The 15,481-nt window shown below is 48.0% G+C and overlaps 2 protein-coding genes and 1 pseudogene across 2 annotated transcripts in view; all 3 read left to right on the top strand.

Moving 5' to 3' along the window:
* LOC116958166 (uncharacterized) overlaps positions 1-15,481 on the top strand; it is a 128,998-nt gene that overhangs the window by 9,388 nt on the left and 104,129 nt on the right. The gene's annotated exons all lie outside the window — the stretch shown is intronic.
* Positions 1-15,481, top strand: part of LOC142907024 (uncharacterized) — a 183,127-nt pseudogene that overhangs the window by 83,884 nt on the left and 83,762 nt on the right.
* On the top strand, positions 6,592-9,303 carry LOC142906987 (uncharacterized). The gene has a single exon (XM_076055883.1). The coding sequence runs from the start codon at positions 6,607-6,609 to the stop codon at positions 7,432-7,434; it is 828 nt and encodes a 275-aa protein (XP_075911998.1). The 5' UTR covers positions 6,592-6,606; the 3' UTR covers positions 7,435-9,303.

Here is a 15,481-nt window from a genome sequence, read left to right as displayed (position 1 = left end):
GACAGGTCTGTTCATTTCACCTGAAGACGGCCGCTTGCGTTGTGGCCGAAACGTGGTGAGAATTTTATTGTGTTATTTTATTATTTTATTCTCATTCTACGTGACTTTCCCGAAAGAACCAAAGAAGAAGAGTTGTTATAATAAACGCGTTGCCTCAACCAGACGTCTCCGTGTGATTAGTTAAGGACACAACACTTGTATAAAAGAGAATAGCCAGTGGGTTTTCAAAGTACCTTCGTCTTACAGAAATCAATTTCGCGTGAGGCCACCGCATTAAAACGATGCTCAGCTGAGGAGGGCGAGCCACGTTGGGGAGGGGGTGATCACCTTATCTTTGTCACGTGACGTAGCTCACGTGACTTCTGCCGCGACAATGTCTGGATGTTTTCGCCTGAGGACGACCGCTGGTGCTGCGATCGAAACGTCGCGATTTCTGTTTTTTTACTTCGTTTTTTTTCTACCTGCGTGAATTTACCGAAAGAACCAAAGGATATGAAAGACGTCTTGTCTGCTGAGCTTGTTCATATCCGTGTACATCGATGTCCCACATTGCTTAAATGGACACACCACACACAATGAAATAATTAGAAACTAGGACGACTTAATTTCGGGGATGGGCAAATATTGAGGAATCTCTTTAAATGGAGCGAGTTAAGTTTTTGTTCGATTCAACATCTCTCTGTCCGTCTGTGTCTCTGTTCCCCTCTGTGTCTCTCTCTCGCTGACTGTGTCTCTGTGGTCTCTGTATCTTTCATTCTGTCTTCCTCTTGTCCGTGTCTGTCCACCTCTCTCTCTTGTCAGTCTCTGTGTGTCTCTCTATCAGCGTCTTTCCAACCGTATTCAACTACCGCCACTAGCAACATGCGCCCGTTCAACTTTCACGGGCCCACGACTGCACGCGACTCAAACTTGCTCCGAGTCTCTCTGTGTACGTTGAACTTCTTTCGCGCCGTACAAAGCCCACCATGCTAATCTGTGGGTCTCTCTGTGTGTGAGTCTCTGTGGATCTGGAACTTCTTTCGCACCGTACGTAGCCGAACCTGCACAGGAGGAGCGGCTGGTATCTGTGGAGCTGTGGGCTGGGTACCATCTGTCGGCGGGAGCGAGAGACGATGAAGCTCTCAAGCATTTCACTACGTTACCAACATCATATTTGCACGCATAAGTCGCTTGCCTAATTGTGTGTTTCGTATCGAATCTCATCTCAAACAATCGAAGGACGCCTCCCCCTAAGTGGTAGCTGCCCCTGTGTGGCACAAGGTGGCCCTGCACCGGCCTGCACGTGGACATGAGTCTGTCGGTAGGGGGCGATCATTGACGCGCCATCTCCGTTGTGTGGTTTCTGGATAATGTTTGGAATTGCCACAATTTTGACCGTGACACCGACATGCAATGACCTGTGCGTTGTGAATGACACAACGCTATGTTTTACATCTGCGGTGAAGCAGACTGCGCATATTGTGGTGAATGTTACTGGGGTAGCCAGGTGTGCCTGTCGGATTTGAACCTTGAACCTCTGCAATAAATAGAGAATGCGCTACCATATTCTTGGTTCTTTCGGTAAAGTCACGTAGATAGAAAACAAAAATAAAGAAAAAAACTCGTTTATTTTTATTGCTTAAATTGTCCTTTAATTTTTTTATTTAATGTAACATGTTTTTTTTAATTTACGCGACTTTACCGAAAGAACCCAAGACTTTTAATTCCTGCCAGTCACGAAAGTTTCAAGTCAAAATAGAATGCACCACCAACTCGGCTCGCGTCAATCTGCGTGGAGGCGTGGGGGGGCCTGAGAGAGTTTCTCACCGGCGCAGAACTTCCATGCAGAGGGCTCCACGCAGCTTCGTGCGGAGCGACAGGCCAGGTAGCTCCCACACAGCGTGGCGCAGCTGATTAACATTTATATTGTTGGTTCTTTCGGTAAAGTCACGTAGATAGAAAATAACAAAAACATTGGAAAAGAATAAATTGATGAAAAGTTGCCATTTGTCGACTGAGATGACTGTGCCCACCACAGTGTACACACACACAGTGTACACACACACAGTGTACACACACACACAGTGTACACACACACAGTGTACACGCACACACAGTGTACACACACACAGTGTACACACACACACAGTGTACACACACAGTGTACACACAGTGTACACACACACACACACAGTGTACACACACAGTGTACACACACAGTGTACACACACACACAGTGTACACACACAGTGTACAAACACGCACACAGTGTACAAACACACACGCAGTATGCACACACAGTGTACACACACAGTGTACACACACACAGTGTACACACACATAGTGTGTGTACACACACACACAGTGTACACACACATAGTGTGTGTACACACACACACAGTGTACACACACAGTGTACACACACAGTGTACACACACAGTGTGTGTGTACACACACAGTGTGTACACACACATAGTGTACAGAAACACACAGTGTACACACACAGTGTACACACACACTGTGTACACACACACACAGTGTACACACACAGTGTGTACACACACACAGTGTACACACACAGTGTACACACTCAGTGTACACACACCGTGTACACACACACACACAGTGTACACACACACACAGTGTACACACACACACAGTGTACACACACAGTGTACACACACACACAGTGTACACACACACACAGTGTACACACACTGTGTACACACACAAACACAGTGTACACACACACAGTGTACACACACTGTGTACACACACAAACACAGTGTACACACACACAGTGTACACACACACAGTGTACACACACACACAGTGTACACACAGTGTACACAAACACACAGTGTACACACACACAGTGTACACACACACACAGTGTACACACAGTGTACACACACACAGTGTACACACACACAGTGTACACACACACAGTGTACACACACACAGTGTACACACACACAGTGTACACACACACAGTGTACACACACACACACACAGTGTACACACACACAGTGTACACACACTCAAGGGGTCTCTGTTCAAGGGAGGGAGCAATGAAAAATGAATCTAAATCAACTTCAACTTCAACCCCTCTCTCTGACGTCACCAATCACCATAACCTCATTGGCGTGAAACGCCAGGGGGATGTGTAACTCGCTAGTGACGTCATGTCACCAAGGTGTTCACCCCACCCCGTCCAAGGCGCCCTTGAACGTGACGTCCCCTCTGCATGGGTCGCCGCCGTTTTCTGTGCAATTAGAATCATATTTGGGCAAGGCCACGCCCAATGACTGACGCCTCATTAACATAATCTTCACGTACGGAGGCGCTCATTGTGGGAGGGGAGTGTAATCGTTCCCCACAAGTGACGTCATGTCACCTCTTGCTGCCGCGTGACATCACGAGATAACAGGAAGCTGCTGCTCCGCCCGTGCACTGAAATCCGAGGTGAGAAATTCTCATCGCGGTTGTGGTGGTGGTTGTTGTGGTGGTTGTGGTGGTTGTTGTGGTGGTGGTGGTTGTTGTGGTGGTGGTTGTTGTGGTGGTGGTTGTTGTGGTTGTTGTGGTGGTGGTTGTTGTTTACCGAGGTAGAGCCTCGCTCTCTCTCATAGGGATGTCAATTGAGTAGCAGCGAGCATGGAAGCGATGTCCAGGTTGGAACTTTACAGCGCGGGGCCTAGCCACGCGGGGCCTTGCCTCCTGCCCTCGCCTGATCGCGTTTGCTTCAATTATCTCGCTTAAGTTTAATTTGTCTTCATGCGGCTCGCCACTTTGTCACTTTGTTTTACTTTTAAATATTCACGCGGTTTTTATTTATTTTTATTTTTTACACCAGGCCAAGCCCACTTGAGCTGCTGTACCGCTTTTTATTTTCAGAAGCGACCTGCCCACAACACAACACAAGGTGAGGCTCCTCAACAGCGTGGCGGTGTTCACTCTGGACGCGTGGCGGTGTTCACTCTGGACACTTGGCGGTGTTCACTCTGGACGCGTGGCGGTGTTCACTCTGGACGCGTGGCGGTGTTCACTCTGGACTCGTGGCGCTGTTCACTCTGGACGCGTGGCGGTGTTCACTCTGGACGCGTGGCGCTGTTCACTCTGGACGCGTGGCGGTGTTCACTCTGGACACGTGGCGGTGTTCACTCTGGACGCGTGGCGGTGTTCACTCTGGACGCGTGGCGGTGTTCACTCTAGACGCGTGGCGGTGTTCACTCTACTTGGTGGAGTGAGGAAACATGAATTCTGTACAGGTGAAGGTGGCCAGGCGTGGGTCTGGACACACCACCACCTGTGAACCATGCCAGTGCGTGACAGTGGTGGAGCCAGTAGGGGTGGGGTAGGCACGTGCCCCCCAACGATCCGATCGAAATCCCTAATTTCGATAGGATCATTGGGGCTTATTAGTGACTAGCTTCACTACCCGGCTTCGCCCGGGACTTGGATTCTTGTCTTGGATAAATTTCATATCCCTTATATTTCACTGAAAAACCCTTAAAAATGTTGATGCTTGCGAGAAAGAAAAAAGGCGAAACAAATCAAGTTACCTAAATCGGATGTTTTCACTCAAGGAAATTTTACCTTAATCCACTTATACGCAAGGTCGATTTTGGCCACTCAGGAAGGGAATAATGACGTGGCGAGCTGAAAATAGTCGCGTTCACTTAGAAATTCCAAACGGCATGAGCTGTGAAAATTTCACGACGCCATAGCTCAGTGTTGGAGAGGTTTTTTGCTGCTTCACACAAACAAACAGATGTAATATTCTGCTTCATATTTAAGATAGCAGTTCTACCCATTCTTCGCACAGAGGATATGTATTAAAACTCAGAGAAACCAATGGCTTCATCGGCCAGGAGCGAAGCGCCACCTAAAATCTCCCGGCACGCTGTTAACAGCTCTATCTGTGCTGCCAAATACATCTTTCCCTGGATGTTCTTCCCTGAGTATGTATCTCTGCTACCTTGTACCTCGTATCTGTTCACTCTGTCTATGCTGGTATGTTCAACCCGGAGGATGAACACGAAATTTAGCAGTCTTCTGAAATTCGTGGCAAGTGTCTGTGTTGTTGTCCTACTGGTTTTGCATCACGTATTTTTCTTAGGTTTGTTGAGTTCTCGTCTCTCATCTTCTTGTTGTATTTGCCTCCGTGCAGTTTAACGCTCTCTATGTGTTGCGTTGATGTCACTCTATGTGCTCCCTCGCTATTTGTTTTTTACACCTGATGATGATCGCTTGTGTTGCGTTTGAAACGTCGTGATTTATTTTTATATAATTTTATTATATTTCTACATACGGGACTTTACCGAAAAAACCAATGAGTAATTTACGCAGTCACGAAAGCTTCAATTCTATATTCATGGCAGAGCGCTTAACTCAGGTGTGTTGCGGGTTGACGCCACAAACTTCATGGTCATACAAAATACAAAAGTCTATTTTTATACTTTTTCATTGTGCACGGTATGGAACCTCTACCCACATGCCAAATTTCCAGTTTGTGTTGCATGTTGGCAAGTATACTGAACATTTCAAACAGACACACATTCACAAATTTCCCTTTTATAAATATAGATCAATCAGCATTGTGCGACCCCCCCCCCCCCACTGCCACCGCGTGGCATATTATTACGTGCCAGGGACTCTATGAGAGGACAACAGTCCATGTTCATAATTGGCAATAAGTAACGGCAAAGCAGTTACAAGCGACTCTTAGAATTGTGCCCAGTTGTGTATACAGTACACGACTTCCCTGAAGGCAAACACCTTCAGCGAGCGCGATGCCTTTCACACGCGTCGAATTAAAAGCATAGGACAAGTCCTTACTTAGTAACAACTCCTGACTAACAACTCCTTATTTACTAACAACTCCTGACTAACAAATCCTTGCTTACTAACAACTCCTGACTAACAACTCCTTACTTCCTAACGACTCCTATCATTTTTCATTGCTGAAAGGGGCTACCCCCCCCCCCTACCTGAATATCCTGGCTCTACCTCTGAGTGTGTGAAAGGGTCAAGTTTGTATTTGCAGTAAAGTCTATTAACTCTATTGGGCACGGAGGTTATATTAAAATATTAGTTTATTTTTGTTTTCATCTGCAACTCTTTGTAAGAATGTAGTCAGGAAGTTATCACAGCACACGTGCAGCTGAAGTCGGAACTGTTCATCCCAGCATTCAAGGACATCTGTGCCTGGCTTTCACACCTCTACGTTGCGATTGAACATTAATTTATGCATTTCTGCATAACACAAATAGTATTATTTTCAACACCCTTTGCTACATCAGTTGAATTTAGCTTTCAGAAATATTCCTTTTGAAGCCAGACAGCCGAAATTGTGTGCTCGGAGTTATGGGTTAACATTCATTTTGAAGATACGAGGACTTCCAGGCACGTTTATGACCATTTGCCCTCTCATTGTGTGCCATAACAGCCCGTGTGATGAATTTGGGACACGTTTTCACTATATCATGAATATATGAATAAGTATAGACGTGTAAGTCAAGTGTGACTGTATAATGCATTCCTCTGTGCATCGATACTGACGTGTAGATGGTGTGGATATTCTTTTTTTCTGTCTGCAGCTGTCGCTTCCTCTGCAGAATTGGTCTGATGAAGCAAAGGCACTCGGCGCAGCTCGGTGCAAAAAGGCATCAATGCGACCGGTGTGCATACAGCACGGATAGTACTGCACATTTCACGTGGCACCAGAGAACCCACACGGGAGAGAAACCCTTCAAGTGCAATGTGTGTGGGAAGGCGTTTGCACAGTCACCAAATCTTCATGTACACCAGAGAACACACACGGGAGAGAAACCCTTCAAGTGCAGTGTGTGTGGGAAGGCGTTTTCACATTCACCACATCTTCATGTACACCAGAGAACACACACGGGAGAGAAACCCTTCAAGTGCAGTGTGTGTGGGAAGGCGTTTGCCCAGTCACCACATCTTCTTGTACACCAGAGAACACACACGGGAGAGAAACCCTTCCAGTGCAGTGTGTGTGGGAAGGCGTTTACACAGTCAACAAATCTTCAAGTACACAAGAGAACACACGAGCATCAGAAGATCCACAAGGAGTGGAGTCTGAAATCAGCTTGTGAAAGTCAAAGTGCCGCAATGAGCCCATCCCTCATGAAACAAGAACCGGAAGAAAATCCCAGCTTGGACACTTTTAAAGGTATCGAGGTGAAATTTGAAGAGGTGAAGGTGAAATGTGAAGAAGTGATGGTGAAGAGCGAAGAAGTGAGGGTAAAATGTGAAGATGAAGATTCAACTCCAAAATCAGACCTTCACATCGATGGAGGCAACATGAAGCAGGAGGAGAATTCTGACTGTGAGGCAGAGCGAGGCAACTCCCAGCAGTTTGTGGAAGTGGAGGTGTGGGTGGACTTCCTCCGAGACAATACAAAGTCAAATGGAGACCTGGTAGATATGTAAGCTTGAGACGATGTCGCTCCAATAGATGCACCTTTGTCACAGGCCTTTAATGACAAGAATGTAAAGTTGAACACTCAATTCCTAGGTTCAACCTGCAGAGTAAGAGCGGCCAGTCTTTGTGGACCTGTGGGTTGCGTAGATCTCTAACCATGAGCGAGAGCCAATAAGCCCCCAAGCATTCACAAGGTTCTGATAATTCCATTTATACGGTGCTTGCTTAATCGCCTCTGGCAATTCGGAGTTTTGTGTTATTTCTCGTCTCAAACACGCGAAGAGCACCCCCAAGTAGCAGCTGCCCCTGTGTGCTACAAGATGGTGGCCCTGCACCGGCCTGCATGTGGACAAGAGCTTGTCAGTAGGGGGCGATGGTTGATGTGGCATCTCAGTTGTGGAGTTTGTAGGTGTAGGGTGTTATGGGAAAGAAACACTCGGTGTGGGAAGGTGAGGCACAACCACACCTTGGTGGCTACAACCACGTCCGCTATGGCTCCACCCTCAGTGGGTTATGGGTATAAAGGGCGGGAAGCCAGAGAGCTCGGGGCAGTGTGTTGGGGCCAAGACTGAAGAGCCAGTGAAGAAGGAAGGCCTGCTAGGATAGACCCTGGGACTCCTGTGACCGCTGTCCTTTTCAGGGCCGGCACAGCAAGCCAGTGGTGCGGCCCCTGAGCCCCAGAGCCAGAGTCCTTTTAAGGGCCGGTCTGGTTGGTGGAGTGCCGAGATCTGTGTCTGACCAGGCCCAGATCAGATAGCCTCCTCTAGTGCCTATAGCTGGAGGAATCGGGAGCCTAGGCCTTAGGCTAGATAGCCTGGTGTTATCCCTGAGTGTATATGGGTGAAGGGGCCGCTGCCCCTTCCAGTGTGACCCCTTGTTCAATAAATAGTGCTGCCTCTACTCAACCGTCTCCGTGTCCTGGGAACCCACTACAGGAATGTTTAGAATTGGCTCAATTTTGACCGAGACGCCAGCATGCAATGGCCTACTCGTTTTGAATGGCGCAATAGTATGTTGTACATACACTGTTAAGCGTATTTTTAAAAAATAGCTTCTTGTTAGTACGATGTAACCTGATGCAGTATATTTCACTGCAGTAATTCAATTTTGTTAATATGCCTGTCAATAATTTAGAATTAATACTTGTCTGATTGTGTGCGTACATGTAACTATGTCTATGGGTCAAACATTGAATAAGTGATGTTAGGACAAAGTCTGTTTTGGAAATAACCTGTACAGATAACTCAGGTGAGACTCATTGTTCTTGTGATACAGGTCAAAGGGTATTTTTGTATTTTCAGGAAGCATCTCCCTCTGGAGCAACTCATTGTCTTTAAAATAGGGAGCACACTCGGATCATTCATCAGTTACAAGGCATACCACTCAAAAGTTACACGTAGAGGAGATACATTCTCTACAACACAAATTATAATTTTGTATTACGTGTTGACGTAGATTTTGTCGAACTAGGACGTGAAATGGTCCTTGCTGATTAACGTCTGGATGTTCACAACCAAGGGCTTGAAGCAAGCCTGACTGCCTGCGGTGCCCCTCGCAACCATTTATGGCGTTGGGCCAGGAAAGTCATGAAAAAAATTGCACACGAACGACATCTCCACGCAAGCTCCCGATGCTCCGTTTTGAAGTTTGAAAATGAAACAACTTTGAATTGTGTTATGTTTTGAATTAGATAATTGTATTTCTTCATTAAAAGCTTCTTAATTGAAATCGATATTTCGCATGAATTTTCTCTCATCGTTAAGTAGATGGCCTTGCCGGGGGTTCGGTTCGATGCGGACTTTCACCTGGTTGGGATCGCGGGATCGAGATGCGGCGACACAGAGCTGCTGGCCGTGCGAGAAGACCGCCGTCTGCAGATCGATTCCAACGCGATCGAACGTCTGTCCCTGCGTCTCCGTCGTTCATGCAGGGGGCGCGTGGAGGTTTGCAGCGCCCCCTGCATGAAAACGACGGAACGTGCAGCGTGAGTCACGTAAAGTTGTGCGTAAGCGCCATAACAGGGCGCTGTCAGCTGACCTGCCGCTACGTTCACGGGTCAGCAGGGGGCAGCCGAGAGAGAGCGCGAGGTGCGTAGGGGTCGACCAAAGTAAACCCCTGCCCCCCCCCCCCCCCCCGTGACCGGAGACTCACACCCCTGACCCCCCACCCATCCCTAAGGCCCCTTAAGATAAGACCTTCCAGAAGCTTCTGGGAGGGGGGGTGGGGAGGTCAGGAGTGGAGGGGTGACCCTGACCTGGGGATAAAAGGCCGGCCCTCTGGACGGGCCGAGGCAGTGTTCACCAACTCAAGCCTGAAGACATCCGAAGACCTGAAGACGGGACCAGCACCCGGGAACCCTCAACCGAGGCTCTTGTTAGAGCCGGGTTGTAGCGGACCAGAGGTGTCTCGGACACGCTGGGACCCTCCCCGAGCTCTAGCCAGAGCCGGGTTGTAGCGGACCAGAGGTGAGCTCCCGTACCCGGGCTGGGACGGGTCGTCCAGTCCTCCCTTAACGCCGGGCTAAGGGATCCCGTGGGTTAGCAGGGCCCGGATTGTGCAGGCTGCGATAGAAGGGAGGCTGTCGCTCCCGGAGGCTATCGGGTGGAAGGGGCCGTACCCCTGTCGTGTTACAGTAGTGTGTAGAGCCGAGTTTGAAAGAGTTGTTATAATAAACGCGTTGCCTCAATCAGACGTCTCCGTGTGATTAGTTAAGGACACAACACTTGCATAAAAGAGAATAGCCAGTGGGTTTTCAAAGTACCTTCGACTTACAGAAATCAATTTCGCGGGAGCCCACCGCATTAAAACGATGCTCAGCTGAGCAGGGCGAGCCACGTTGGGGGGTAAGGGGGGGGGGGTCACCTTATCTTTGTCACGTGCCGTAGCTTACGTGACTTCTGCCGCGACAATGTCTGGATGTTTTCGCCTGAGGACGACCGCTGGTGCTGCGATCGAAACGTCGCGATTGATTTTTTGACTTCGTTTTTTTTCTACCTGCGCGAATTTACGGAAAGAACCAAAGGATATGAAAGACGTCTTGTCTGCTGAGCTTGTTCATATCCGTGTACATCGATGCCCCACATTGCTTACACGGACACACCACACACAATGAAATAAATAGAAACTAGAACGACTTAATTCGGCCTTAAGCTTAGAGTCGCGATCTGAACGTGGCTCTTTCACTCCAGCGCTGTCCTACCAGACAGTCTCGTCCCTTCACCTGATGAAGGCCGCTTGTGTCGTGGCCGAAACGTCGTGAGAATATTATTGTGTTATTTTATTTGATCAATTTATTATTTTATTCTCATTCTACGTGACTTTACCGAAAGAACCAAAGAAGATGAATCATTGCAGTCACGAAAGCTTTAAATCGAAATTTGAGGCTGAGCTTGTTCATATCCGTGTACACCGATGTCCCACATTGCTTACACGGACACACCACACACAATGAAATAAATAGAAACTAGGACGACTTAATTCCGGGGATGGGCAACGATTGAGGAATCTCTTTCAATGGAGCGAGTTAAGTTTGTGTTCGATTCAACATCTCTCTGCCCGTCTGTGTCTCTGTTCCCCTCTGTGTCTCTCTCTCGCTGACTGTGTCTCTGTGGTCTCTGTATCTTTCATTCTGTTTTCTTCTTGTCTGTGTCTGTCCACCTCTCTCTCTTGTCAGTCTCTGTGTGTGTCTCTATCAGCGTATTTCCAACTGTATTCAACTACCGCCAGTAGCAACATGCGCCCGTTCAACTTTCACGGGCCCACGACTGCACGCGACTCAAACTTTCGTCGAGTCTCTGTGTGTACGTTGAACTTCTTTCGCACCATACGTAGCCAACCATGCTAATCTGTGGGTCTCTCTGTGTCTGAGGCTCTGTGTGTACATTGAACTTCTTTCGCACCGTACGTAGCCAACCATGCTAATCTGTGGGTCTCTCTGTATGTGAGTCTCTGTGTGTATCTGGAACTTCTTTCGCACCGTACGTAGCCAACCATGCTAATCTGTGGGTCTCTCTGTGTGCGAGTCTCTGTGTGTATCTGGAACTTCTTTCGCACCGTACGTAGCCGACCATGCTAATCTGTGGGTCTCTCTGTGTGTGAGTCTCTGTGTGTGCGTTGAACTTCTTTCGCACCGTACGTAGCCAACCATGCTAATCTGAGGGTCTCTCTGTGTGTGAGTCTCTGTGTGTATCTGGAACTTATTTCGCACCGTACGTAGCCGAACCTGCACAGGAGGAGCGGCTGTTATCTGTGGAGCTGTTGGCTGGGTACGATCTGTCAGCGGGAGCGAGAGACGATGAAGCTCTCAAGCATTTCACTACGTTACCAACATCATATTTGCACGCATAAGTCGCTTGCCTATTTGTGTGTTTCGTATCGAATCTCATCTCAAACAATCAAAGGACGCCTCCCCCTAAGTGGCAGCTGCCCCTGTGTGGCACAAGGTGTCCCTGCACCGGCCTGTGGACATGAGTCTGTCAGTAGGGGGCGATCATTGACGCGCCATCTCCGTTGTGTAGTTTCTGGATAATATTTGGAATTGCCACAATTTTGACCGTGACACCGACATGCAATGACCTGTGCGTCGTGAATGACACAACGCTATGTTTTTACATCTGCCGTGAAGCAGACTGCGCATATTGTGGTGCATGTTACTGGGGTAGCCAGGTGTGCCTGTTCGATTTGATCCTTGAACCTCTGCAATAAATAGAGAATGCGCATCCATATTCTTGGTTCTTTCGGTAAAGTCACGTAGATAGAAAACAAAAATGAAGATAAAAACAGCGTTTATTTTTATTTAAATTGCCATTATTTGTTTTCTTTAATATAACATTTTTTTTATTTACGCGACTTTACCGAAAGAACCCAAGAATATGAATTCCTGCCAGTCACGAAAGTTTCAAGTCAAAATAGAATGCACCACCAACTCGGCTCGCGTCAATCTGCGTGGAGGCGTGGGGGGGCCTGAGAGAGTTTCTCACCGGCGCAGAACTTCCATGCAGAGGGCTCCACGCAGCTTCGTGCGGAGCGACAGGCCAGGTAGCTCCCACACAGCGTGGCGCAGCTGATTAACATTTATATTCTTGGTTCTTTCGGTAATGTCACGTAGATAGAAAATAACAAAAAAATTTGAAAATATTAAATTGATGAAAAGTTACCATTTGTCGACTGAGATGACCGTGCCCACCACAGTGTACACACACAGTGTACACACACAGTGTACACACACAGTGTACACACACAGTGTACACACACAGTGTACACACACAGTGTACACACACACACAGTGTACACACAGTGCACACAGTGCACACACAGTGTACACACAGTGTAAACACACACAGTGTACACAAACACACACAGTGTATACAAACAGTATACACACAGTGTACACAAACACACAGTGTACACACACATAGTGTGCACACTCACAGTGTACACAAACACACAGTGTGTACACACACACAGTGTACGCACACACATACACACAGTGTACATACACACCTAAGGGGTCTCTGTTCAAGGGAGGGAACAATAGAAAATGAATCTAAATCAACTTAAACTCCAACTCCTCTCTGTGACGTCACCACTCAGCATAACCTCATCGGCGTGAAACGCCAGGGGGAGGTCTACCTCGCTCGTGACGTCATGTCACCAAGGTGTTCACCCCACCCCGTCCAAGGCGCCCTTGAACGTGACGTCACCTCTGCCTGGGTCGCTGCCGTTTTCTGTTCAATTAGAATCCATATTTGGGCAAGGCCACGCCCAGTGACTGGCGGTTCATTAACATAATTATTTCGTGAAAGCCGTCGCGACGGGTTGAGCACCCACGCACATCCCTCTTCATATGGGCCGGGCTCATTAACATAATCTATTCATAATCTTAGTTTTTTCGGTAAAGTCACGTTGAAGAGAAACAACAAAATAATAAAATATATATAAAACAAAATTTATATATATATTTTATTACTTTGTTGTTTCTCTTCAACGTGATTTTACCGAAAAAACTAAGAATATGAATTACTGCAGTCACGAAAGCTTTAAATCAAAATATAATCTATTCACGTACGGAGCCGCTCATTGTGGTAGGGGAGTGTTATCGTTCCCCACAAGTGATGTCATGTCACCTCCTGCTGCTGCGTGACGTCACGAGAGTATAGGAAGCTGCTGCTCCTTACACTGAAATCCGAGGTGAGAAATTCTCATCGCGGTTGTTGTTGTGGTTGTTGTGGTGGTGGTTGTGGTGGTGGTTGTTGTTTACCGAGGTAGAGCCTCGCATGGAAGCAATGTCCAGGTTGGAACTTTACAGCGCGGGGCCTAGCCTGATCGCGGGGCCTAGCCTGATCGCGGGACCTAGCCTGATCGCGGGGCCTAGCCTGATCGCGGGGCCTAGACTGATCGCGGGGCCTAGCTTGATCGCGGGGCCTAGCCTGATCGCGGGGCCTAGCCTGATCGCGGGACCTAGCCTGATCGCGGGGCCTAGCCTGATAGCGGGGCCTAGTTTGATCGCGGGGCCTAGCTTGATCGCGGGTCCTAGTCTGATCGCCGGGCCTAGACTGATCGCGGGGCCTAGCTTGATCGCGGGGCCTAGCCTGATAGCGGGGCCTAGCCTGATCGCGGGACCTAGCCTGATCGCGGGGCCTAGCCTGATAGCGGGGCCTAGCTTGATCGCGGGGCCTAGCTTGATCGCGGGGCCTAGCTTGATCGCGGGTCCTAGTCTGATCGCGGGGCCTAGCCTGATCGCGGGGCCTAGCCTGATCGATGGGCCTAGCTTGATCGCGGGGCCTAGCCTGATAGCGGGGCCTAGCCTGATAGCGGGGCCTAGCCTGATCGCGAGGCCTAGCCTGATCGCGTTTAAGTTTAATTTGTCTTCATGCGGCTCGCCACTTTGTCACGTTGTTTTAGTTGTAAATATTCACGCGTCTTGTGGTTCTTTCGGTAAAGTCACGTAGAATGAGAATAAAATAATAAATTGATAAAATAAAACAATCATATTCTCACGACGTTTCGGCCACAACACAAGCGGCCTTCATCAGGTGAAGGGACGAGACTGTCTGGTAGGACAGCCCTGGACAATCTCGTCCCTTCACCTGATGAAGGCCGCTTGTGTTGTGGCCGAAACGTCGTGAGAATATTATTGTGCTATTTTACTTTATCAATTTATTATTTTATTCTCATTCTACGTGACTTTACCGAAAAAAACAAAGAAGATGAATCCTTGCAGACACGAAAGCTTTAAATCGAAATATTCACGCGGGTTATTTATTTATTTTTATTTTTTACACCAGGCCAAGCCCGCTTGAGCTGCTGTACCGCTTTTTGTTTTCAGAAGCGACCTGCCCACAACACAACACAAGGTGAGGCTCCTCAACAGCGTGGCGGTGTTCACTCTGGACGCGTGGCGGTGTTCACTCTGGACGCGTGGCGGTGTTCACTCTACTTGGTGGAGTGAGGGAGCATGAATTCTGAGCAGGTGAAGGTGGCCAGGCGTGGGTCTGGACACACCACCACCTGTGAACCGTGCCAGTGTGTGACAGTGGTGGTGCCAGTGGTGGTGGGGTAGGCACGTGCCCCCCAACGATCCGATCGAAATCCCTAATTTCGATAGGATCTTTGGGGCTTATTAGTAACTAGCTTCACTACCCGGCTTCGCCCGGGACTTGGATTCTTGTCTTGGATACATTTCATATCCCTTATATTTCACTGAAAAACCCCTTAAAAATGTTGATGCTTGCAAGAAAGAAAACAGCCGAAACAAATCAAGTTACCTAAATCGGATGTTTTCACTCAAGGAAATTTTACCTTTATCCACTTCTACGCAAGGTCGATTTTGGCTACTCGGGAAGGGAATAATGACGTGGTGAGCTGAAAATAGTCGCGTTCACTTAGAAATTCCAAACGGCATAAGCTGTGAAAATTTCACGACGCCAGAGCTCAGTGTTGGAGAGGTTTTGCTGCTTCACACAAACAAACAGATGTAATGTTCTGCTTCATATTTAAGATAGCAGTTCTACCCGTTCTTCGCACAGAGGATATGTATTAAAACTCCGAGAAACC

This window comes from Petromyzon marinus, chromosome 73, assembly GCF_048934315.1.
Source record: "Petromyzon marinus isolate PM22_M1 ecotype Great Lakes invasive population chromosome 73, UKy_Petmar_22M1.pri1.0, whole genome shotgun sequence".
NCBI classification, from domain to species: domain Eukaryota; kingdom Metazoa; phylum Chordata; class Hyperoartia; order Petromyzontiformes; family Petromyzontidae; genus Petromyzon; species Petromyzon marinus.
This window is presented reverse-complemented; position numbering and strand designations above follow the sequence as displayed.

What these genes read in the sequence shown, in the direction of transcription:
- LOC142906987 (XM_076055883.1), top strand. Translation starts at nt 6,607, where the DNA reads ATGAAGCAAAGGCACTCGGCGCAGCTCGGTGCAAAAAGGCATCAATGC.